The 27414-nt window shown below is 40.2% G+C and overlaps 1 protein-coding gene across 1 annotated transcript in view; it reads right to left on the bottom strand.

The window, feature by feature from the left end:
* The window catches only part of iars1 (isoleucyl-tRNA synthetase 1), a 190122-nt gene that overhangs the window by 13171 nt on the left and 149537 nt on the right, over positions 1-27414 (bottom strand). The window contains exons 30-32 of the mRNA XM_060835504.1: positions 25830-25950; positions 19032-19157; positions 7697-7843 (exon numbers count right to left, since the gene is read on the bottom strand). Of these exons, the coding sequence (XP_060691487.1) occupies positions 7697-7843; positions 19032-19157; positions 25830-25950 (394 nt within the window). The remainder of the gene's footprint in view (positions 1-7696; positions 7844-19031; positions 19158-25829; positions 25951-27414) is intronic.

Genomic DNA, 27414 nt, shown 5'->3' with positions numbered 1-27414 from the left:
ATTGATTGTTAAGGAGGGGTTGGGGTGTGCTGTAGGACCAGAAGGGGGAAAATCGCTGTCTGAAGTGATAGTAAACAACAAAACTAGGGAAGGGGAAGCAGGGAATTTGTAGAGCTCTGGGGTAAGGACAGGGATGGAAAGTACTTCAAAGTTAATGGGGTGGGGACTGTATAAAAGAGCATGGTAAACTATTTGGGGGGGGGGGGGGTGGGAAGCATACAGGAGCACATGGGTATCATGAAGATGTCATACCAGGATACAGGGCCAGGAAGGACAGTTGTTTGCAAAGCTCAATGTGGTTTGCCCCCATGTGGCAGAGTATTGAGAGATAAAAAGAGACATGGAGACTTTTGGGGGGTGCCAATGGTGGGGGCAATGTGGTTGTGGTGACTAAGCAGGGAACGGTGCTGACTGTCCACGATAAGGTGAATTCCGAACCGCACTTTCCATTCTCTAGATGTGAAGAACTACGAGAAATTGATTAGATTAGATTAGATTACTTACAGGTGGAAACAGGCCCTTCGGCCCAACAAGTCCACACTGACCCACCGAAGAGCAACCTACCCATTCCCCAACATTTACCCCTTTACTTAACACTTGGCCAATTCATCTGACCTGCACATTTTTGGACTGTGGGAGGAAACCGGAGCACCCGGAGGAAACTCACGCAGACACGGGGAGAATGTGCAAACTCCACACAGTCAGTTGCCTGAGTCGGTAATTGAACCCGGGTCTCTGGTGCTATGAGGCAGCAGTGCTAACCACTGTGCTACCGTGCCACCCACAAATTGACTGGAACAATGCCCTGACTGGGTGGACTAAGTGTCAGTTTGTCAGTCCAAAGTGTGGGTTCACGCTTGCTCGACACTAATGACATTGCAGCAACAAATACACGAAGCAGTCATGTACAGAACACTGCTATATTTAATCTGCAATCACTTCATCACCTATTTGATGTGCATACAGAGTGAGTGTGCTTAAGGGGTCAGATGCTGCTAACAGGCAAATTATCAAATGCTTTTGGTGCTTGTAAATTGAACACTCAGTGATGCTGAAGTGAGCAGTAATGATATTACAAATGGCCAATGCTGCCTGATGGGAAACCAAACTTCCAAGGGTCCTGCCTGAGCCATATAGCCACTTCCTCATTATCAAATAAGTGCTGTGATGGTCTGTACTGAATGCAGTGAAAAGGAACATTTGATGGGAGATAATGTGTTGCCATGCTGCAGTCACTCCCCTGTGGATAGGTCACTCAGCATAGGGTCCTACAGCACAGAGACAGGCAATTCGATCAAACTAGTCCATCCACGTGAACCCCATTTCCCTGCACTTGGCCCACATCCTTCCAAATCTTTTCTATCCATGTATTTGTCCTAATGCCTTTAAATGTTGTTAATGTACCCACCTCAACCAATTTCCACTGGCAGCTCATTTCACATATGTACCACCCTCTGTGTAAAAAATTTGCTACTCAGGTTCCCTGTTATTCTTTCTCTTCTAACCTTAAACTAATGCCCACTAGTCCTTTATTCTCCAACTCTTGGGAAAAAGGCTGAGTACATTCATGTTATCTATGCTTCTCATGATCTGATATACTTTTATAAGATCCTCCCTCAGTCTCCTATGCTCTGAAGAAAAAGGTCCTAGATTGTCCAACCACTCCCTATAACTCAGACCGTGAGTCCTACCAACGGACTTGTAAATTTCTTCTGCACTCTTTCTAATCTAATAACATCCTTCCGATAGCAAGGTGACCAAAACTGAACACAATACTCCAAGTGTGGCCTCACCAACATCCTGTACAACTGTAACATAATTTCCCAACTTTAATACTCAATGCCCTGACTGATGAAGGCCAGTGTGCCAAAAGCCTTCTTCAATGTCCTGTCAACTGCGACTCCACTTTCAGAGAACCATGCACCTGAATTCCCAGGTCCTTCTGGTTCCACTGTACTCCATAAGGCCCTATCATTCACCGTGAAACTCTTACCTTGATTTGACTTTCCAAAATGCAAGATATCATTTATTGATATTAAACTCCATTTGCCATTTCTCAGCCCACATCCCTAGCTGAACAAGGTCCGATTGCAATTTCTAATAGCCTTCCTCACAATACATGATATCCCTATTTTAGTGTCACCTGCAAACTCTCTAATCACGCCCTGTACATTCTCATCCAAATCACTGACATACATAACGAACAGTAATGGGTCCAGCATTGATCCGTCAAGCACTCTACCAGTCATAGGTCTCCAGTCCAACAAGCATCCTTCTACTATTAACCTCTACTTCTTACCATCAAGCCAAATGTGTATCCAATCTTCCAGCTCCCCCTGGATTCCATGCAATTTAACCTTCCAGAGCAGCCAACGACGTAGGACCTTATCAAAGATCTTACTGAAATCCATATAGACTACGTCTACCGCCCTGCCCTCATCAACTTTCCTGGGCACTTCATCAAAGAATTCTATCAAAGTTGTGAGGCATGATCAAGCCTTACCTTTCCAAACGCATGGATATCTTATTTCTCAGAATCTTCTCAAATAACTTGCCTATCACAGATGTTAGGATTACTGACCCATAGCTTCTAGATTTTTCTTTGCAGCTCTTCTTGAATAAAAGCATGGCATTTGCTATCCTCCGGTCTTCCATGACCTCACCCTTAGCAAACGATAATGCAAAAATATCAGCCAGGGCCGCTGCAACCTTTTCAAGTTACTACAAGTGCTGAGCCTGAATGTGGATGGATTAAGGGGAAATGCATCTTGTTATCCAGTTGCAGCATGTCTCACGATATGGGAAAGTGTGTTCAGATCTCAGCTGCAAAATATACTAGATAATGACTGTTCTGTTTCCAATTTAGCTACATTTTAGAGAGAGAGGCAGGCCTTACTTTTGGTAGCATGTTGCTCACCTTCACAGGAAGGGGAAGATGGAGGCTACAGCTGATGGCAAGGAATGCCAATCTCTCAGATGTCCAGTGAGTGGCGAATTGTTCTGGGAACAGCATATGGTAGAGTGGGTGGAAATCAAATGAGACATCCTAGAAGCAGGTTGATGCAACGAGTTTAGTAAGATTCAAGAGAATTCATTGTGCTTTGTGGTGAAAACCCTCCAGAACACTCATGCAACTTGGCCATAGCTAAGAAACATAAGATTCAGCCCTGTATAGTGGTTGCAATATGAATTATAGTTCAGATACCACAAACCAAAATCTAGACTAATTATTGTACCAAGTCCACAAACAAAGCTTCGTATTTGACACAAAATTTGGCACTTCAACGACAAAACTCATCTCAGAATTATATATCATTTCAGAGTAACAGAATTTAGCTTAGATCCAGACATTATTCTCTTCCCACAGACATTTAATGTGAAACAACAGCCCTTCATTAGTAACTACATCTATATCTAGAGCTCCATTAGAGACTTCATCATACTGAACATATTCCTCCAGGCATTCTTAGATATTTTCTTAACCTACTTATTTTTCCTAAAAACTATGAATAAATTACTCTTCCAGCAAGTGTTACTGAGCATCAATAGATTATTCCTAAAGTTTGCACTTGATTTCGAAAAACGCATGATATAACACAGCAGATTCTGCATATGCATTCACTTACAGCAGCCGGAGAAATTATTCATCCTTTGTAATCTTGAAACCTTCAATTAGGTCATACTCAGATTTTACTTTTCAACTTGAAAAAAATAGTATCAGCCTGCTCAATCTTTTCTGTAATAATTCAGACAACCTGACTAGAAAATAACATTGTTTATTGTTAAACAACAAAATAGAGCTACTACTCATGGTGTACACTGCAAGTCCCAGCCAGGGACAGACAATGTTGCAGATCCATCTCTGGGTCTGCCTTTTTGAAGATTTTCTAATCAAATTGCTTAAAGATGCTCTAGAATAGGTGGAACTGAAACATAGTCCATATCTCTACCACTGTGTCATTGTATGTCAGCTCGTTTTTTTAATTCTGCCTGTTCAGTTTTGCAATTACACACCTCTGAAGCAGGTGTGACTTGAACCCAGGCCTCAAAAGCCCAAAGGTAAGGAAAGTACCACTGTGCCACAGACCCTTCTGTATCTGCTTTATTCTATTTTCTAATCAACCTGTTTAAACTTTGCTACTCACCCCTGCAAACAAGTAAAACTTGATTCAGACCTCCTGGCCTAGACTGTATTGCTTTATCTTTTTTCTTGCCTACTTAACCTGCTCAGAGATGCTACCCCACACCTCTGGAGCAGGTGGGACTTGATCCCAGGCCTACACAGTCCAGAGATAAGGATATTATCAACGCCCCACTGATTTATTTTCTTTTTTTTAATTCAGTCATGGGATGAGGGCATTGCTGGGTAGGGCAGATCAGAGGACCAAATGGGTTTTTCCAACAAGCGATAAATTGATTCATGGTCATCATGAGATTCTTAATTCCGCATTATTTTTGGTGGAATTTTAATCCGTTGCAGCACTGTTTGAAGCTGAATCTCTGGGTTAACAATCCAGCAATAATACCACTAGGCCACAACCTCCCCTATTATCTATCATATGGAGACACAAGATGTGGAGTGCTTTGTTGCTTTCTTTGTTCTGAACAGACCTATTGGATTAGCAGCTGAAGGACAAAAAGTGCAGATCTACAGAGAATGCAGAGGAATGGAAGACTCTCTTGCAGAAATCCAGATGGACATGATGGGCTAAGTAGCTCTCTATATTTGTAGTACTGAAATATACTGGCTTTGCATATCAGTTTCTAGTATATTTGCTTTCATTTGTTTGCATTGTCACCACAAAGCTTACTTCACCCAGCAATCATAGTCCATCTGTACCAACCTGAAACACGATGCAACAAGCTAGTAAAGCCTGGAAAGAGCATGCATTTTCTCAGAAGCCATACAGCTTCTGGAAATAGTAGTCATGTGATCACATTGCATAGTGTGGAATCGCCGGTGGGTAGTGAGATCAGCTGTCAGAGACGGGCTTGGTAAGAGAATGTCAATGGCTGATGTGGTCAACTATCGGAGACTCTGCAATAAAACCAAAATTCTATATATGCAACCAGCATAATTTTTTTGGCCTTTCAATTTCACTTTGTTTTTTTACAAACAAGCTCCAGTGATCACTTTAAAATTCATTGGTCTTTACAACCTATGTTGTTATTTTTTAAAAGCTGTGTACATTCTAATCCTGTTATTTGTCCATTGGGTTTAGACACCCGATTCGGAACGTTTATTCTTATATGAAATGTATGGCATACTTATCCTGAAGTTCATTTGCCAAATATCTTACAGTTTGTCACAGTACTCCTCCACTAAATGAATTCTCTAATTCAATGTCACCTGCAACTTTGAAATTATACTTCCAATTCCAAGTCCAAATAATTTATGTAAGTCATAAACAATAATGATTCCTGCATTCCTTCTTCTGAAATACCACATTCCAACATTTGGCAATCTAAATAAATATCTTTTAACCCCTACTCTCAGTTTCCAATTTTGCAGACAGCCTGTTACTCATTCTAGTCCACTAACTCCAAATGTTCTGACTGTAATCACAAATCTATTATGTCATAGCCAACTGAAGGCTTTGTACAAATCCACAGAAATTATATCTACCACATTAGCCTTACTTATACTTTGCTAAGTTTTCAAAATCGTAACGAACTACATTTGTAGAGTACTTTTCAAAAGAATCCAAGCTCCTTCACAGAAATATCAAACAAAATTTGATGTCAAACCACATCAAAGGACATTAAAAGATATGATCAAAAGTTTAGAAAAACAGGTTGGAGCATCTTAAGAGGAGATGAGCAGAGAAGTTAGAACAGACTCCAGAACGTTGAGGCTGGAAAGCTAATGGTGCAGTCTTCAGTGGATTAAAGTGGGGAATGTACAGGAAGCCATAATTGGAGAAATGCAGATATCTCAGAGGGACTTAGGGTTAGAGAAGACTATAGAGAGGGGCAAGCTCATGGGGAAGATTTAAAAATGATGAAAATTTCAAAAGTGAATAATCCTTAAGCATGAGCCAGTTTGATCATCAGGTACAGGGATGATAAGTGAGTGGGACTGTGAGTGAGTTAGGACAAAAGCAGTAGAGGTTTGGATAAGTTTGAGTTTATGAAGGTTAATGATGGGATGATGGTCTGGAATAGGGAAATTCAGAGATAACAAAGGCATGGATGAGGGTTCCAGTAGATGAGCTAATGTGGAGTCAAGTGATGTTATGCAGATGCAAGTAAATTTTCAAAACTTATAACAAGTGAGATATGTCTTTTACAGATTCTCAGAATTGTCACAGTGCAGGAGCAGCTATTTGGTTCATCATGTTTGCATTGGCTGTTTGATGATCAATGCTTCGGAGTGTTTCTGCTCACCCATCATCCATCACACTAGCAGGTACTGCATTCCAGACCTTAAACACATGCAGCATTAAAACATCTTTCCTCTATCACTTTCACTCCTGTTTCCAATCACTTTATGCCATCTCGTTCTCTATCCTTTCATGAGTGGGAACAGCTTCTCCCTTTCTATTCTGTCTCAACCTCTCATGATTTTAGATACATTTATAAAATCCACTCTCAGCCTTCTTTTCAGGAATTCAGTCTTAATTCTCCAATTTAACTCCTTAACCTTGGAACCAATCTCATGAATATTTTCTGCACCTTTACAAAATTTCCCCATATCCTTCCTGAAGGTTCCTTCAATGACCACTTTTTCAAACTGTCATGCCCATACTCCAATGTACAGTCAGAGTCATACAGCACAGAAAGAGGCCCATCATGTTTGCTCCAGTCATCAAGCATCTATATACTCGAGTACCATTTTCCAGCACATGGCCCAAAGCCCTGTATGCTATGCGTTTCAAGTGACTATCTAAATCTTTTTAAATATTGTGATTACTCCTGTTTCTACCAACCTTTCAGGTAGAGAATGTCAGATAATCACCACCCTCTGGGAGAAAAAAGCTGATTAAATCCCTTCTGAATCTCATGCCTTTTTCTGGAGATCTAAACCCTGGTTATTGACCCCTTTATTAAGGGGACAAGATTTTTTCATATCTATCCCAGATTTCCTCACATTATTTTGTACATCTCAATTAGGGTCCCTGACTTCTCTATTCCAAGGAAGGTAAACCCAGCCAATCGAGGCTCTCTTCATAGCTGAAATGCTCCAGTCGGCAACATCTAGTGAATCTCCTCTCAACCCATTCTAGTGAAATCTTACAGCTAGGTTTCTCTGCTCCTGTGTTCCTTTCAGAATTTGCCCTTTATTTTAATATTGTCTCTCCTTTCTCTCTACTAAGGTGAATCATTTCATGGTCTCCACTTCTTCATCCACCTGTCCAGACATATCAGCAACACCAACGTCCTTTCAAGGTTCAAAGCTTTCCCAGTCAAGTTCATAATGTTTTTGTATCATCTGCAAACTGTGCCTCATATGGGAGTATATATGCACACATTAAATACTGAAAACTTACTAAAATCTTAAACAAAGCAAGGACATGCTGCACATGCTCATACTGCAGCATCCTGGCACACAGCTGTGATCGTTTTGTCATACTGGAAACCAATGTACAAGTTAACATGCAGCAGTAAATGCGGTGTTGAAGAAATTCTCATTATAGTAGAAGTGAAGTTTTTCAAGCAATTTTAAATAAAACAACTGTGTTGCCTAATCGCATACCTTGAGGCTTGGCATTCACCAGCTGTAAGTTGACATACTGGAAAAGCAGGGTATCTGTCTGCATAACAGTTTCTGCTGGTGTAACTCCAGATGTCACATGCAGAGTCTTTCCATTCAGAGTCATCAGGTCAGTCCCATTTGTTAGTTCTGGAAGAGATAAACACAGTCAGACTTCACTTGAAAAATGGCAGTTTTCAGGAGAACTGCTTTCTTTTCATTTCTGCAACACACACTAGTGTAGAAGATCAGTGGCTTTTCAACATGTAGTCTATTATTAATTACATCCACAATATATTAATTCATTTGTAAACAACTTAAAAAAAAACCCAGTATTTGACATAACTGAAGTTAAATTGGATCGTACATGCTCCAGTGGATATATTTTCAGCAGATACGCACATAATATAGGTTAGCACACCACCTTCCCACTCAGCTCTGAGCTCATCTCCATAACAGAGGGTGTGAGGATGTTGAAGTTGGCAGCGTGGCAACAATTTAAAAAAATAATGATAATGTTCTATTGATCTTGATAATACTGTCTAAGCCAAAATATGATTGATATGGGTAGCTAACAGGTCACTTTTTAAAGAGGTTCATAAGTGGTGGAAAGGGGAGGGGGTGCTATCTTCTCATATGCAAGAGTCAGAGCAGAATTAGATTGGTCAGTCGATCATGAGGGCAGGACCCTCTCCTCAGTGAAGGGTTGAAGTCCCAAAGTTAGGCAATGAAACCTGCCGTGCATGGTGTTTTGGCTGCAGCATGGATTTCTTTCAAGTCTGGTGGCTTACTGCCAACTTTCCTTTGGTGGTAGTGGCTTAGAGGGGGGGAATCTGCTCCCCTGTAATCTCAGTAGCATTATTTTCAGATTATACATGACTTTCTCATCTCCCAAAACCAAAATTATCCCAAAATATAAAGAATTTTGCCAAGTATTATTTCCAACCATGACAATTCAATTACTCATGTTGAATCTCAATTCCAAATTGATGCTAAAATGTTGCAGAAATGATTTGTTTTGAAATGGAGAAACGTGAGACATTATATCCAGAAGAGTTACATTGAGGAGCAAAACAAAAATGACAACTCATTTGTGAAACAAGATCTCAAATTTTGTGGTGAACCACCTCAAATTGACCAGCAATTATGTCATTCCCTATGCTGTACTTACCTGTAATGCACAAGTCTGAAAGGTAAGTATATCAGTTGAGATGTCAGCTGGAAATTCATGAACATATTCCAGGATAACTCAATATTTGAGAGTCATTTTTGGGTAAACTACTTGCTTCACTTGCTAAACATGATTGACAGTATAAGCTCAAAATGTACTATGGAACAAACCAATGTCATAATATTGTCTTGGTCCATTATACTAATTTAGTGACAATTTGAAAACTGTAAATTTCTTTCTGTACACATAATAAATCTATACGAGTAATGTGGCTCTTGCATGCATACAGAATTTCTTCCTTGTCAGGACCCCCATTGAGACCAATAACTTCTTTTAAAAAAAAATAAGTGTCTAGTGAATGAATCAAATGACAAAATTTCAAATTTTACACGTTCCACTGTAACAAAACCACCTTTGAATAAACACTATTTCAGTTGTCAACTTATACTCTCCAAAAGTTAAATGAGGAATCTTTTCTTTGGTTCAATTATCAAAACCTTCCACCATAGATGTACTTCATTTGTCTCTTCGGTGAACACTTCACTCTCTGGAACCAGTCCAAATTTATTCACAGCTCCTTTATCTCTCTTCCAACTGAATAAACTTCTCACCGAACTGACTTTCACACTGAGAGGAAAAGTGAAGGGAGGTGAATAGTTTAGCTCTGATTAAACCCTCACAAACTTGGTCTTATCAAACAGAACCCAAGTTTTAACTTGCTGCCTCTTTTTCCATGTTCTCTCCCTCGCAGATTCTTGATAGCTGATCCTGTGAAAACCTGCAACATGACAATGACTTCACTCTTTAAGATCTCCAGGGCAATGTGAATCACACAGGCCTTGTATTGGTTAGAAAATGAAATTAGCTATTGTCATGCTCTTGATTGAGACCAGAATTCTTACATAGAACATTACAGTGCAGAACAGGCCCTTCGACCCGCAATGTTGCGCCAACCTGTGGAACCAATCTGAAGCCTATCAATCATACACAATTCCATTTTCATCCTCACATTTATCCAATGACCATTTAAATGCCGTTAAAGTTGGTGAGTCTACTACTATAGTAGGCAGTAAATTCCACGCCCAACTACTCTGAGTAAAGAGACTACCTCAGACATCTGTCCTATATCTATCACCCCTCAATTTAAAGCTATGTCCCCTCATGCCAACCATCACCATCCAAGGAAAAAGGCTCTTACTATCCACCCCTATCTAACCCTCTAATTGCATGTCTCAATTAAGTCACCTCTCAACCTTCTTCTCTCTACCGAAAACAGCCTCAAGCCCCTCAGACTTTCCTCAAAAGACCTTCCATCCAAAACAGGCAACATCCTAGTAAATCTCCTCTGAACCTTCTCCGAAGCTTCCACATCCTTCCTATAATGCGGTGACCACAACTGTATGGAATACTCCAAGTGCGGCTGCACCAGAGTTTTGTACAACTGCAACCTGACCTTGTGGCTCTGAAACTCAATCCCTCTACCAATGAAGGCTAACATAACGCATGCCTTCTTAACAACTCTATCAACCTGGGTGGCATCTTTCAGCGATCTATACACATGGACACTGAGAGCTCTCTGCTCATCTACACTACCATTAGCCCAGTACCCTACTTTCCTGTTGCTCCTTCCAAAGTGAATCACCTCACATGTTTCCATATTAAATTCTATTTGCTGCCTCTCAGCCCAGCTCTGCAGCTTATCTATGTCCCTCCGTAGCCTGCAAAATCCTTCAGCACTATCCACAACTCCACCGACCTTGGTGGCATCCGCAAATTTACTCACTCATCCTTCTATGCCATAATCCGGGTCATTTATAAAAATGACAAACAGCAGTGACCCCAAACAGATCCTTGCGGTACACCATTAGTAACTGAACTCCAGGATGAACATTTCCTATCAACTGCCACTCTGTGTTCTTTTACCTAGCCAATTCCTGATCCAAACCGCTAAATCACCCTCAATCCCATGCCTCTATACTTTCTGCAATAGCCAGCCTCTTTCACTTGCAAGGATTTCGGGCTGACTATCAGTCTGAAGGAGACAAGTGTCCTGTGACAGATCACAGTGGCACTGTCAGTCAACACATCGACAACTATGAACTCAATATCATCCATCAATTTACTTATTTTGGCTCTATCATCACTGATAACTTCTCGTTGGACACGGAGATCAACAAAAGGATCGGAAAAGCAGCCTCAACTCTTGCTCGCCTCACAACTCGAGTATGGACAAATCCCAAACTGACAGTGAAGACAGAAATGTCAGTCTACAATGCCTGTGCCATAACCACACTGCTGTATGGCAGTGAAACATGGTCTGCATATGCCAGACAAGAGAGAAGAATAACCACCTTCCACTTGAAGGAGTGACCTCCATATCCTGGCAAGACAGTGTCCAACGCAGCGGTCATATCTTATGCTGGTCTTCCCAACACGTACACTCTGCTCAGGCAGCGGAATCTGCACGAGCTGGGCCATGTCCACCACATGGAGGATGGCCACACTCCAAAGGATATCCTTTATGGGGAGCATGCATCCAGGAAGAGACCCAATGGGCATTCCCAACTGCGCTACAAGGATGTCTGTGTGAGGGACATGAAGGTGCTTGATATTGTGACAGAGTCCTGGGAACGGCCTGCAGTTGACCGCATGAGATGGAGAAGCATCCTGAACCAGCACTTCAAAACAGCAAAAAAGAAACTGATGAACAGTGCAACAGACAAGCAGGCACGAAGGATGGAGTGTAGCAGTTCTAGCAGATCAACAACCACATACAGATGTGACCTCTGCAACTGGGTCTGTCACTCCAGCATTGGTCTCCTCAGCCAAAAACGAAGTTGCTTCAGGGAAGCAGAAACCCAGAACAAGAGGACGCATCCCATGGTCAATCAGCCTCCTTGTGAAACTCAATCCAATCTGGTCTCATAGCCTGGATCTCAGTTTAAAGAAAAAATTTGAAATCCCTCCTAATTACTAAAAAAAGAGTGAAGCCATGCATTTTCATGGTGTAAGCAATAGAAGTTTTAATATTACAAGTCTCAAACAAAACAAATACTAACTGCAATTAGGATAATTACATATCCTCTAAAAGCCAGGGTCAAAAGTTAAATATTAGCAGGCAATTTAGTTGATTATGAATTATAAATTACACTTTAATGGCAGATACAAATAAGACAGATTGTAGAAGCTTGCTTGGATGTCCATTCAATACATGTGTTAAATTCAGTGACAACATCTTTCAAAACTCAGTCTTCCTCAGAAAGAATTTCAGCTCCTCATCTTCTAGGATTTAGCCTGACAACGGTGCAGATGGTCAGACTTCTTCAAAATGCAATATTTCTGCAGAACGTCCTCAATTATGCTTTAAGTGTCTGAATGACATAAATCTTGCAATGTTATCTTCAAATAACAGAAGAAGCCATATCAATTACATACTTGCTTTTTCTGGATCTAGCCTTCATATTCTTTCAACCTGCATGTACTATACCACTGAGATCATCATCTGAGTGTGTGTCTCTGTCCCCTTTCAAATGGATTCAACCAATCTTAATTGCAGTTTAAGTCTTTGTATCCTTAGAAACTGCATAGCTATGTTTCTGTTCTTAGTTTCCTTATCTTAAAATAAATTCAAGCTTTGAAGCACAGATTCCATTAAAACACTCTCCAGCTCTCGTCCATAAAACCCTATTTTACCTGGAATTAAATGGACCATGTAACGTATTACCACTTTAATAACCTGACGATCCATCAATCTTTAGCATAGTTGCCATGGTCATGTTTTTTTGTTAAGAGTGCAGATCTCATTACTTTTTTCCAATATAACAACCTAAGTTGAACCATATGGAAATGTTTCAACATTTTTTCTTTAGAGTCATACAGCATAGAAACAGGTATTTTAGCCCACCATGTTTATGCCAAACAACAGACACCAAACTATTCTTAATTCCATTTACCTGCATGTGCCCTGAAATTTTAAGTGCTCATGCAGATGCTTCTTAAATGTTGAGAGAATACCTGCCTCCACCACCATCTCAGACAGCACATTTCACGTTTCTATCACCCTTTGGGTAAATTTTGTTTTCCTCAGATCCTCTCTCATCCACTTACTCCTCACTTTAACCTTATGCCCTCTGGTCTTAACCATGTTTCATGGGGAAAAGAATCTCATGACATACCCTATCTATGCCTCACAATTTTATAACTCTCAGTCAGACCTCTCCTCAGTCTTCTCTGTTCCAGCCTGTCCAGTCTCTCCTCATAACTGAGACTTTCCATTCCATGCAGCATTCAGGTATATGTCCTCTGCACTCGTTCTAATACAATCACATTCCTCCGATAACATGGAAACAAGAATTGAGCATTCCACCAGTGGCTTAACCAACGTTTTTTAAAGCGACAACAAGATTTCTCTGTTCCTATATTCTACACCTTAGCTAATGTTGTCAAGCATTCCATATGCCTGCTTCATCACCCTATTCACCTGTACTGATACCTTCAGGGATCAATGAACTTGTACACCAAGGTCCCTTTGCTCCTCAGAACTCTCTTGGGACCTATCATTCATTAAGTAAATCATTTACTTGTTAGACCTCCCAAAATGCTCACTTCTCACTTATCAGGATTAAATTCCATCTGCCATTGCTCTACCCAATTTACCAGCTGATTAAGATCAGACTGTAGTTTCTTCACAATCAACAACGCCAATTTTCATGTCATCTGCAAACTTACATCACCTACATTCAGATCCAAGCTGTTAATGTACATAACAAACAGGTGTCCATGCACCAATCTCTGTGATATACCACTGGTCACAGGCTTCCAATCACAAAAACAACCCTCTACCATCACTATCTGCCTCTTATTTGCAAGCCAATTTTGGATCCTGTTTGCCAACTTGCCTTGAATTTCATTGGCTCTCACCTTTTGGACAAGCCTTCTTTGTCAAAGGTCTTACTGAAATCCATATAAACCACACTAATACATTTGTTCAACTTTGCAAAAATTAGTCAGACAGGATCTCCCTCCAACAAATTCATACCATCATCCTGATCAATGTCTGCCTTTCCAAGTTGGTTAATCCACTCCTCAGAACTCTTTCCAATAATTTCCCCATCATTGATGTCAGACTAACTGGTCTATAATTATCTGGCCTCTCCCTGCTGCCCTTGAACAATGCAACGACATTTACAAATTACAAACAAACTTGTGGTGCAAAAGGTCGTTATTAAAAGCCAAATGCCATTCATCTTTCTTGATGCAGTTCCAAAAAATCAATGTCGACATTAAAATTGTATCCATCGAACTTTCATGGGCTATTGCAATCACAATTTGGAAACACGACAAGTTAGTCCATTTAACACCATTTTAAGCCATGCAAACCTACAGGGCTGAGCTTTGTGCATTAAGATCACAACCCACTATTTAGCCCATTATCTAAGGTTGCAAACAAGAGTATCTATTCACTTAAGAGATGTGGGCATTGCTGACTGGGCCAGCTTTTATTGCTCGTCACTAGTCGTCCTTGACATCACAGTGGTGAGTTGTCTTTTTGAATCACTGCAATGCTATAATCTTGGTATCCAAGATAGTCTGTCAACAGCAATATATAAGTGTAAGTCACCAGATTCCATGTAGAAATGCCTAAAACAAACAATGAAGTTTGACCCTAAGGTCAACATTCAACGTGCTGAAGATATCAAAACAGAACACAGCGATAGTGACAGAAGTACATGGCTAGAAGATTCTGCATTTCCTGCATTTACCCTCTTACTGTTTTTGGAGGATAAATAATGTGCATGGTCACCAGTTTGGTGAATGGTCATGCACCTATTCTTTCAACTGCGAAATAATATTTGATTTTAAGGTGGTGTTAAAAACTTTGAGGGAAAAGAGCCAAATTTTAAATAAACTGATTGAAAAAGTGTTTAATGTAAAAAGGGGCAGTTATACCTGGAGGAACGTAAATGATTATTTAAAATTACAGATAATATGACTAGGAATAATAACATATAATAAAACACTAACAGATAATAGGAACTAATATATATAAACTGAAAACCATGATTTAACCAGAAGTTATGAGAATTTAAATTACCTTTAAAGCTTATTAAAATACAGCATGTGGTGTTCCATAATTCTGCATACAGTGCAATTTTTTGTACATACTTAAAAAATTTAATAACCTTAGTTTTTTTTATTCACTCGCAGGATGTGACCATCACTGGCTGGCCAATACTTATTATCCATCCTTAACTAAAAGACTTCTGTAGAAGAAGAAATTAATGTTGGCATCAGGGCTCTTGACAATCACTGAAGAATTGGCAGGAGTCCCATGTCTCTTCTGTTGGGTACTGTTCACCAGAATTAAGCATCCACTAGAGACTTAGCCGGTCACTGTTGGGCCTTCCTCAGGATTTAGGACTTTGGGGCGAAAATTAGCCCTACAAGAGTTGTAGGCAAATGATGGACCATCTGTCATTCACTGCCCGGGAGTATCACCTGCAGTTAAAATTAGAATTAGCTTTATTGACACACAGTGAAGAGTGTGTAAGCTGCCATTTATGAAGTCTCTAGGTACAGCTTTTTCAGTTAATGTTCATGGACACTGCAGATTTAGGAATAAATTATACAATGGAGAAGAAGTGCAGAGAAATGGTCTTCCATGTTGACATCTCGCCTCACTGAGACCAGAAGTCGATTGGTTGCTGATAATGCTGTCACCAAATGGATTGATGAAGGGCCCAGACACCAGGTAAGTGAGGACTTGAGGAGGAGCTTTTCACTGAGGGGGGACTTATGCTAGGAGGGATTGGGAGATTGGGAGTTGAAGATGGGCTGGTTCTTAGCGTGCCTTCCAATCAGACATGGAGTGCATTTGAATGATGGACAAGAACGGGAGACCACAATTTACTTTATGTGACTCATTCACTGCTGGTATTGATTAAAATACCACAATGGCAAACAACTTCAGAAGTAGCCCAGAATGTTTGGAGGCAGGAAGGTGCCAGATTCCAAACTCATCACCAAGGGGCATTAAATTCTATTCAAATCACAGCAATGGATACAAGCATTTAATACAGGTATTTTAATTAAGTAATCAATAAAATATGATATGCATCTTCGTAGGTATTTAAATTACAAATACATTTTTTGGATCAGCCTGTTAAGGGCACTATTGAACAGAATACCCACGAAAAAAATCTCATCTTTCTATCTAAATTCAAAGCTCCATTTTACCAATCTGTATTACAACACAACCATCTGAATGCACAGCAATTTCTTTCCTACCCTCCTTACAAAAAGGTGACCAGTTGTATAGAATAGAAAGAAAGTATAATAAGTCGCGGTGCAAACAGGAACAGAGGAATTGATTTAAACAACTCAATTATAAATAGATATAATATAATGTTCACTGTATTCGCATTTTCAGCAAGGTTAACTGCAGTAATCATTGAGCATCATTTAGGAAGAGGCAACTGCTATTATTACACACCAACAAGGAAATGGCGTTCTGAAACTGATGGGAATTGCAACAGTGCAATGCAGTGTAAATAACAGTTTTCCAGCATCTCTTTCTGACACAGAAAAACTATATAGACACCAATTATTTTGAAGGATGAAATGATATATGCTTGTAAACCTCATTGCTGGCTGTTGCTAAAAAAAGGGCATAACTTTGGAAGCATTTGACAACTGGGTGAAATCACAATAGCAAGAGATATATTTGACTTTTTGAATTCAGTGTTCCTGAAGCATACAACATGGGCTCTGCAGGTAAAGGTCTGTGGCACTGCCTGTCCTTGGTAATCGATGCACAGTGTAGCAGGGCAGAACCTTTTCAATATTTCAATTTACTTATGCTTTTTTATACTTATTGTTTCAGTAGCAGAAATAGAGATTACTTCAATTTCACATCTCCATTCAGTCATACTACAAACTATTCTTCATTCATAGCTAGGACATGCTGGGTTCTTCAATTTTGATGTCACAAATATTTAATTTTATACTTCACATGTATCAAAACTATCAAATATTGGATTTTCAAAATATATGCGTTTCTGTATAAGGGCAGGTAAAAACAATGACTGCAGATGCTGGAAACCAGATTCTGGATTAGTGGTACTGGAAAAGCACAGTAGTTCAGGCAGTATCCGAGGAGCAGTACTGCCTGAACTGCTGTGCTTTTCCAGCACCACTAATCCAGATTTCTGCATAAAGGCAACGTTACACAGCGTATTTACTTCAGATATACTGAGGTGATGGGAGCTGTATCTAAAATGCCGCACTTGTTATGAGCATGGCACTCTGCTAATGTTCAGAGATAATGAATTCAAATTTTAACTGAGAAGGAAAGGTACGTATACCCAAACCTCAAGATGTTGTGCGAATTAACAGACAGCTTGAAGGCTGATGGCCATTCCCAAGATTGTCCATGCTAAGTGGGCACAATGCGATGCTTATAGTTATTTGCTCGTCAAGATAAAGGTTGCACCTGAAAGACTAAAAATATTGTGTCACAGTCTACGTTGCCAAATATTTTCAGTGAAATGCGTTTCATTTCTGGCTTCTTGACAAAAGTCATCAAGTACAGGATTCACAAATATTAGTAGGTTCTCGTCAATGGAGATCTAGAATTAATTTATGTTACGTATAGATATAGGTGAAGGTTCCACCTTTTCAACTTCGTCCCTTGCCTGAGGCAGGTTAAACTCACCAACAGTGAGAGCTGCCCTCTGGCACTATGGCGATTTTCCCTTTACAGGAAAGCTCAACTAACAGTCAACTCTAATGATTCACCAATGGACACACATCCTGTTTGATACATGCTGCTTTGCACCCTGGTTCTGTGGTGCTTTGTTTACAATATATGTCATTCTCTTGAAGTAATATTGGAACAAAATGGATATAAACTAAAAACTCATCCACAGGTTATGACTTCAACCTACAGAGAATTTACCCCCCATTCCTATTGATTCCAGTGTTGCTAGAGCTCCTTGATGTCATAATCTGTCAAATGCAGCATTGGTGGTAAGGACAAGCACTGATATTTCACCTCTGGACTTCAGCTCCTTTGTCCATGTTTGAACCAAGGTGTAATGAGGCGTAATCTGAAGTTGAGTGGTCCTGGTGGAAACCAAACTGGGAGTCAGCAAGCAAGTCATTGGTAGCAGTGTTGGTGTCACCTTCCATCACTTTACTGGTGATAGAGAGTAGACTGTTAGGCAGTAATTGACCGGGTTGGATCTGTCATGCTTTTTGTGAACAGGACATAACTTGATAATTTTCATTGTTGGGGAAATACTAGCTCTTCTAGATTCCCTACAGTGTGGAAACAGGCCCTTCGGCCCAACAAGTCCACACCAACCCTCTGAAGAGTAACCCACCCAGATGCATTTCCGTCTAACTAATGCACCTAACACTCTGGGCAATTCACCTGACCTGCACATCTTTGTACTGTGGGAGCAAACCGGACCACCCGGGGGAAAACCATGCAGACACGGGGAGAATGTGCAAACTCCACACAGACAGTTGCCTGAGGCTGGAATTGAACCTGGGACCCTGGTGCTGTGAGGCGGCAGTGCTAACTGCCGTGCCACTGAGCCACCATGTAGTGGAACAGCTTAGTTAAGGGTATATCAAGTCTGCAGCGTAAGTCTCCAGTACTCTTTCAGGTCCCTCAGCCTTTGCAGTATCTAATGTCGACAACTGTTTTTTTGATATCGTGTGGAATGAAATGAAATGAATTGCAGAGAACTGGCACCTGTGATGCTGGGGAAGTAGCTGAGAGAGTTCATCCACAGGTACTTCTGGGTGAAGATTAAGGTAAATGCTTCAGCCTTATCTTTTGCATTGATGTTCAGGGCCCCCCATCTTTAATTATGGGTTTTTCTTTTGTGGAGCCTCCTCCTCTACTGAGTTATTTAATTCTTCACCACCATTTACAACTGGATGTTGTAGGGTTGCAGTGTGATAAATCAACCAGAAACTTATGGCATTCACAACTTACATCATATCTCTTTCTCGTCTGAATTTAATGGTTAATTTGCGTGTTAAAAGCAATATGTGTTGCAAAGTCACTCCTTTTCCAAGCGAACTGTGGTCCAATAGCAAAAGAAACTAGAGAAGAATCACATAATGGAACTTTTCGAAAACTAAGAACATATTTACCACTTTTATCATGATAGATAGCTATCTTGGTTGTCTGCAGTCTAAATATGTTGATGATCACATTTTTCAGCTTGACAAAGTCCAGAACATTATCTCCTTTTGGATTTTCCAGTAGTACCACACCATCTGAAAAATGAATCAATATATTTATTTCAATAATGAGAACGGAGTTTTGATTCAATAATACTGCCTTAGAATAAACTTATTTTTCTTTAAGCATGGCATTTGCCATTTTGTGTTGACTCTAATTGTGTATTAAGAGTGGAATTATTACTAAACTCAAATTAGCAGACATATTCTAGATGGTTATGCAAGGTACACAGAAACACATGCAGATACGAGGATTCAATTAAAATAATTCGTCCTCTTTAGATTATCACATTGCCTCAACTTTTTATAGTCAGCTCATTTCTTACAGTTACATAAATACATCAGCATATATTGACAAATTCAACTAGAAATCCACAGAGAAATGTTATGTATATCTGATACTTTAGTTCATTGATGTGGAATCAACATACTAGATTCACATGGACCTTATCTCTTTTTTTTAATAGATATTTTTGTTGAAATTTTAACAAGTTTACAAATAAAGAAAACCCCAAGTATAAACACTGATATGCAATTAAATCTTAAATAAATGACAATCAAAATTTATCAAACAGAAAAAAAACTGAGAAAAAAAACAAAACTCAACTAAATACTAATCTAACCTACAACTAACCAGAGTGTATAATTAAGTCTCTTACATTATTCAAAGAAGAGAAAAAAAAACCCGACGGATAACACAGAAATTGAGTGGTGAGATACATGCTCGGAATGTGTTAATATTAAATGATAACAAAACCCGTATTCGTGCGGGATTCCTCTCCCAAGGGGCCCCGGACCAGCCAGATTCGCTATCTCAATTAAATAAAAGCCCTTGTTAGGATGGTCGAAATATGTGTATTTATGCAATTCAAGAAGGGCTGCCAAATTTTACGGAATAATGCAGTCTTCTGGTGCACCATATTTGTAAGGAAGTCAAGGGGAATACATTCCATGATTAATCTGTGCCAATTCAACCACCCAGTTTACCAAAATATTTTTCCTTGCACAGAAAGAGAGAATAGAAAATAATCTTTTCCTGTGCATATCCAGGGAGGGTAAGTTCGAAAAGCCCAAAAGGAGAGATACAGGGTCCACTCTAATTTCCATTCCTAAGATTTCTGTCAGAGCACTTGCTACTTTAGTCCAATATCTAGGGATCTTATGACGGGTCCATCAGCAACGTACAAGAGTGCCCACCTCTATTTTATATTTGGGACACATTGGAGATGCTCCAGCCTTACATTTTGCCAATCGGTCCGGTGCTATATGGGCCCTATGAAATATCCTCAACTGAATGGCCTGAGTTCTGTTGCAGATGGTGATTCTTCGGGCATTTTCCCAAATGTCATTCCACATTTCTATAGAAATTTCCAGTCCCAAATCCTGATCCCATGTTTTAAGCAAATTGTCCATATCTCCTGATACTTCATCACGTAATGCATGATAAATAGTGCTGACAGAAGATACCTCCATTGACCATAACACACTACTTTCTTTAGCTGATTTATAAAGACTATCTAATAATGTAGTCTTCTTCTGTATATAATCTCAAATTTGGAAGTATCGAAAGAGGTCTCCATTAGGTAATCCAAATTTCTGATGCAGCTGTTCAAAAGACATCAAGACCCCTTCTTTAAACAGATCCCCTAAACAGGAGATGCCCCTGGATCTCCAGAGTTTGAAAGTGGCTTCTGTAAGCCCTGGTTGAAATCCCCATGCTCCCACTATCGGAGCATAGGGGGATGTTTTGTGAGTTGCCCTCATTTTGCCGCATTATATTCCAAGCTTTAATTGTATTTAGTATTATAGAGCTTTTACATTGATCCGTGATGATTTTCCTCTTGTCTGAAAATAAGAGGTTAATAAGTGCGCATTTTACTTGAGAAGCCTCGATGTCCAGCCAGATCGATTGCGGGTCAGACAAGACCCACCGGCTATGTAGCTTAATAGGGAACCTAACTGATAGTTTCTAAAATCTGGGAAATCCAATCCTCCCCTTGCCTATGGAAGTTGTAGCTTCTTCAGCTTAATGAGGTGCCGTCTATGATTGCAGATAAAGGAACCCAACTAGCCATTTAATTTATGTAGTGCCAGCCTCGGCAGCATCACCAGAAGCATTCTCATAGGGTATAGGAGCAGGGCAGGACATTTATTTTAATTAGTGCTATTCTACCTAGCAAGGAAATTGAAAAGTCTCCCCATCGCTGGAGGTCCTGCCTTATCCTCACCAGTAAATGCACAAAGTTAGCCTTATATAACTGACCAAATACTGGGGTAATAAAAATGCCTAAATATAAGAAATCCTCGAGGGACCACCAAAAGGGAAAGTGGGATCCATCCAATAAATGGGATATACTAGCACGGCCACCCACTGGCATAGCCTCTGACTTTGAGAAATTCATCTTAAAGCCTGAAAATACAGTAAATGTATTAATAACTTGGATTAAGCGAGGCACGGACATCAAAGGATTACTGAGAAATAGGAGATCATCATCTGCACAGAGGGTAATTTTATGTTTACCTGTACCAATCCTCGGCGCCCTTATATTAGGGTCAGCCCGTACAGCTTCTGCTAGTGGCTCAATTATTAGCGTAAATAGCAATAACGAAAGAGGACATCCCTGACGGCAGCCCCTATCCACACTGAAGCTATCCGAGCTAATCCATTGGTAATCACAATTTATTTGGGATCATTATACAGTGTTGAGACCCATTTGGTAAACACCTTTCCAACGCCAAACCTTTCCAATGTTAAAACAAATATGACTATTCAAACCCTGTCGAATGCCTTTTCCGCATCTAATAAGACTACTACTCCTGGTATCTTTTTCTGATGGCAGGCTTGAATCACATTCAAAACCCTTTTAACATTACTGGATGATCTACGGCCCTTAATAAATCCAGTCTGATCCTCTTTTATGATATGTGGCAATGCCCTTTCTAACCTCAATGCTAAAGTTTTAGAGAGGTTTTTAAAATCTACATTTAGCAAGGATATTGGTCTGTATGACTCACAATCTTCTGGGTCCTTTCCTTTTTTGAGGATAAGAGAGATATTTGCCTCTTTCAGCGAAGGCGGGAGACAGCCCTTACTGTATGAGTAGTTATACATGTCCATAAGTGGACCAGCCAATATTCCTGTAAATTCTTTATAGAATTCAGCTCGAAAGCCATCTGGGCCAGGCATCTTACCACTCTGAAGTTGCCTGATTGCATCAAGTATTCCTTGGATTGTAAGGGGAACATTCAGGACTGATACCTGTTCCGGAGTTAGGTCCGGAAAGGCCAGCTTTTTAAAAAATGACTGCATCCTCGTAGTTCTGTCTTCACAATCCTGCGATTTATATATAAGTCAGAATAAAATTCTCTTAAAGATTGCATTAATCCTTTTATGATCATGAGTCAGAACACCCGTACTTTCCTTGATGGGCGTGATAGTTTGAGGGGCCTTCTTTTCCTTTGTGAGAAATGCTAAGTATCTACCAGGCTTATTGCCAAATTCATATAATCTTTGTTTTGCAAATAATATTTCCCTCTTAGTTGTTTGGGTAAGTGTGGTGCTTAGAGCTGTCCTAAGGGCCGTAATCCTTTGTAATTTGATAATAGAAGGTCTGCCAGCGTATGCTGTTTCAGCCGCTTTTAAGCGCGCTTCGAGCAGATGCTGTTGTTCTCCCTTTAAATTTTTCTAGATCGCTGAGTATGAAATGATCAAACCTTGCGCGTAAGCTTTGATAGTCTCCCACATCATTGATGGGTTGCTAGCCGTACCTGAATTAATTTCGAAAAAAAAATTTAAATTCTTGAGAGAAGTACTTTACAAATTTACTATTTTTCATTAGGAAGGGGTCCATACGCCAATGCCGGGGGGAGGTCTCATTGTTCCTCGCCTTGATTTCCATATATACAGCAACGTGATCGGAAATTGCTATCCTGCCTATTTTACAGGATGATATGGAATTTTTAAAAATTGAGGGGGAGAAAAAACATATCAATTCTGGTGTGACATTCATGTGGATTGGAGTAAAAAGAAAAATCTCTGCCCTGTGGATGAAGGCATCTCCAAACATCTACTAGTCCTAATTCTTTGTTCAAATCCACCAATTGTCTAAATCTGGGAGATACTCCTGCAGTACTCTTGGGAATCCTATCTATGTCCGGATCCATAATACAATTAAAATCTCCCCCTATAATTGTATGACGAGCACTGAGAGCCATCAATTTTGAACAGGCTTCCGTTATAAATTTAAAAGGATGTGCTGGGGTGGGGGGGGGGCAATACAAATTTAAGATCCCATATTCCTCTCCATTTACAAGGGCTTTAATCAGAATATATCGTCTAGATTCGTCTTTTATCTGATTTAGGATTTTGAAAGGGAGGTTATTCCGAATAAAAATAACAACTCCCCCAATTTTTGCTGAAGGAAGAAAAGAAGGCCTGATCAAATCCACCCTGTCGTAACTTTAAGTGTTCTTTATCCAGTAAATGTGTCTCCTGTAGGAGAGCTATAGCATCCCTTTCTTTCTTGAGGTTAGATAATATTTTCTTCCTTTTGACTGGCGAATTACTCCCCTTGACATTCCAGGTGCACCATTTAACTGACTGATCAACCATAATCGTCCAGGCAAATCCGAGACCCCTCGGGAGGGGAAACCCTATCCAGAACATCCCGAACATAGAGCATGTAAAATTCACAAAAATAAAGGCTCTTTAATACACTCACATCAATATAATAAAAAACTATTTCTAAATAAAAAAATATAAAACGTATTTAAATGGAGATTTTCCCCCTTGTTCACAGGGGGCATCATTTCCTTTCTAAAAGTCCATCATATCCTCTCCCAACCAGTGCCCCACCCTTGACCCAGGCGCCCCTCGAAAGGATGAAGAAAATTCAAATATACTACAGAGCTAAAGTTAACCGTGAGCACCCTACCCTTATGCCCCCGCCCCCCACACCAACACCTGGATATATTTGGTTATGTTAATACCATGTTTAAACATATATGACAATAAAATTACAGCCTCAACAAGTAATAATTTAATATAGTAGTAAAATAACAGGGGAAAACAATCCACTCCTAAAAACAGAAATAAAATAAGATAAGATAACCACCTCCCCCCACCAACATTAACTAGACCCCCTATATTTTATATATAAAAAGGGTGGAGGGAGAAAATCGCTATGTAGAGAACAAATAAATAAACCCCTCTCCCTACCCCCTGAAGATAATATTAAACAGTAAGGTAAAGAAAGGGATTAATATAAAAAAAAGGTTGAGGTATAAACCGGAGTGGACGGAGAGCAAAACAACATCAATTAACTCTTACAATTTATCTAAGAGTCCAAAAACTCCTTGGCCTTTTCTGGCGGTCCGAAGTTATACACCGACCCTTCACGGTTAAAGCAGGGCGTTGCTGGGTAGCGCAAGGAGTACTGAATACTTAAGTCCCTTAAATACTTCGCTTCATTAAATGCCTTCCTCTTTCGGACCAGAGCTGTGAAAAAATCCTGGAATAACATAATCTTGGATCCTTTATAAATCACGGCTTGGGGATCTTTCCCAAGATTTCCGGAAGCTTCCAAGAGCACCTGCCTCTCCTTATGGCTCTGCAGCTGGAACAGGATCGGGCGGGGGCATGGTTCGTGCTGGGCCTGCGTATTGCAACCCGGTAGGCCCATTCCACCCTTACCTGGCCTGATCCAGCCTCCAGATATAAAAGCTGTGGAATCCACTATTCGAGAAATGCTGTAAGCTGGCCTTCCTCTTGGTTCGGGAAGGCCCAGCAAGCAAATATTTTCAAGAGTCCAGACCCGATCCACGGCCGATTCTGCTATAGTCTCGGAGGTCGCGGTCTTCAGCTCTGCCCTTCCAACTCAGCGCTCAATTTCCTTGATGTCTCAGTCGTAGTTTGGTAGCACGAGCGAGAGTGAATCCCATCAGCTTCGGAATCAATGTAGGCGTTGAACTTCGCATCAAGTTTAGAGATTATTTCCACGAGACTCGCCACCGTAGGTAAGAGCCCAGGGCAGATGCGGATGCCTCTGCAGCAGCTGGGGAGGGTGGGGGAGGCGTTCCTGCCTGCTGGGACCTGCAGGCTCCCTTCCCTTTAGTCATTTTTACAGGAGATTAGGTTGTTTAAATTCAGTACTGAGCAACTAATTATATTAAGTAAAAACTATTTTAAATGATTTGGTGAGTGTAGTGGAGGCGGGTGGCCCACTTTGCCCAAGTCTTGGGAGGAGCACGAAAGACTAAGACTTGCTGGGTCGTCGCAATCTTGGATCCCCCTGGACCTTATCTCATTTAAGATGACACAATTCAGTTGCAGCTTGAAAAGAGAAAAAGTTTTAGGACTTGTAAATGTGTTTACAAATTCTGTCTACTGTCCATGAAAGCATTGACTTGCAGGATTACCCAGAGTCTCGATGGAAGACTCCTAATATCTTACACCTACTCCTCCAAATGCAGTCCTTTGATTTGTCTGGTGAAAATCAACACTGCCCTTGGCTCCAATTTGTCTGCAACCATTTCAATTACAGCTTGTTCAAGCAGCTGTTTGCACAATACTTGCAATGAGGATCAGTCACTTTTCACAACATACAGCAATCTTTGAAAATACTGGTTTTAGGTCAATTTTAAACAATACTAAAATAAGTCAATGTCTTTATAATAAATACATAAAAATCCAATGTTTCTGATTCTTACCTTGCTTTTGTCCATCTACACAAACCTTGAGATTGATGTATGCACAGGCAGGGCCCAAAACTGGAGCATCAATGGTTGAGGCTCCTTTCACAAGTGTCAAATCGAGATTTGAGCCCTTCAACTACCAATAAGAGAACAATAAAAAGGTAATGCCTCTTGTTCTGACCCGCTGCGTATTTTTCTCCAAACATTACATTAGCACTCCCTTATAAAAAAGGCATATTGTTACAAGTCACACACCAAAGATGAAAAATATTTGCTACAAACACAGCAATTAAAAAATAATCATTTTGTCTTTCTATAAGAACCGAAACCAGCTGTGCGTGTATGTTTGGCATCCCATCCACCCACCCAGGATGATTCAAAGCTGCTGTCCTCGATATATAAAAAAAATCAGCTGTTCCAAGAAGCATTTGAACATTTCACTGGAATAGACTGGAGGAATTTCTAGGTTTCTACCTAATAAAATTCACATTATAAAATGTTAAAAATAATCACTATTTTCAACCTAGCATCATTGTTGATGTCCTGTGCATAATTTAGATTGACTGAATACACCAGGACACTTCTTTGGTGATCAGTTATGTAGTAAGCTCACCTGCAGGAAGGACCTAATAACATCTAATAATTCTTAAAAAAATCAATTCTATCATACCTTACTAAAAACTACAAATGTCCCACATTTAACAATTACGTGGAAATACATGAATGGAACAAAGCTTCCACATTTTACATCAGAAATACCTAATTGGTCTTTTTGTTCGTTTTCTTTATTCACTTTTGCCATGTCGGCATTGTGGCTGGGCCAGCATTTATTGCCCAACCCTGTTGGCCCTTGAGAAGGTGGTGTTGAGCTGCCTTCTTGAATGGCTGTAATCCCTGTGCCATAGATGCACCCATAATGTCATAAGAGAGGCAGTTCCAGATTTTGATCCAAAAATACTGAAGGAATGGAGATATATTTCCAAGTCAGGAATGGTGACTGGCTTGGAGGGAAACTTGCAGGCAATGGTGTTCCCATGTATCTACTATGCTTGTCTTTCTAGGTGACAGTGGTCGTTCGTTTGGAAGTTACTGCCAAAAGAGCCTTGGTGAGTTTCTGCAGTGCATTTTGTTAATCATACACACTGCTGTGACTGAGCTATGGTGGTGGAGTGATGTTTGTGGGTGTGGTTCCAATCGTGGTTGTTTTGTCCTGTATAACGTCAAGCTTCTTGAATGTTGTTGGAGCTGTACTTATCCAGCAAGGGGAATATTTCACCACACGCCTGACTTGTGTCTTCAGGAGTCAGTGAGTTACTCACTGCAATGTTCCTAGCCTCTGACTTGCTCTTGCCACAGTATTTCAGTAGGAAAATGGATTGGCCTAACATCACTGATTTAAAAACCCAGAGGGATATGGTGGGTAGCATGGTGGCTCAGTGATTAGTATTGCTGTCTCACAGCATCAAGGACCCAAGTTCAATTCCAACCCTGGGTGACTGTCTGTATGGAGTCTACACATTCTCCATGTCTGTGTGGGCATTTACTGGCTGCTCTGGTTTCCTCCCACAGTCCAAAGATGTGCAGGTTAGATGGATTGGTC

This window comes from Hemiscyllium ocellatum, chromosome 14, assembly GCF_020745735.1.
Source record: "Hemiscyllium ocellatum isolate sHemOce1 chromosome 14, sHemOce1.pat.X.cur, whole genome shotgun sequence".
In the NCBI taxonomy this organism is placed as follows: Eukaryota; Metazoa; Chordata; class Chondrichthyes; order Orectolobiformes; family Hemiscylliidae; genus Hemiscyllium; species Hemiscyllium ocellatum.
Note: the sequence above shows the minus strand (reverse complement) of the source record. Positions and strands in the feature narration are given on the sequence as shown.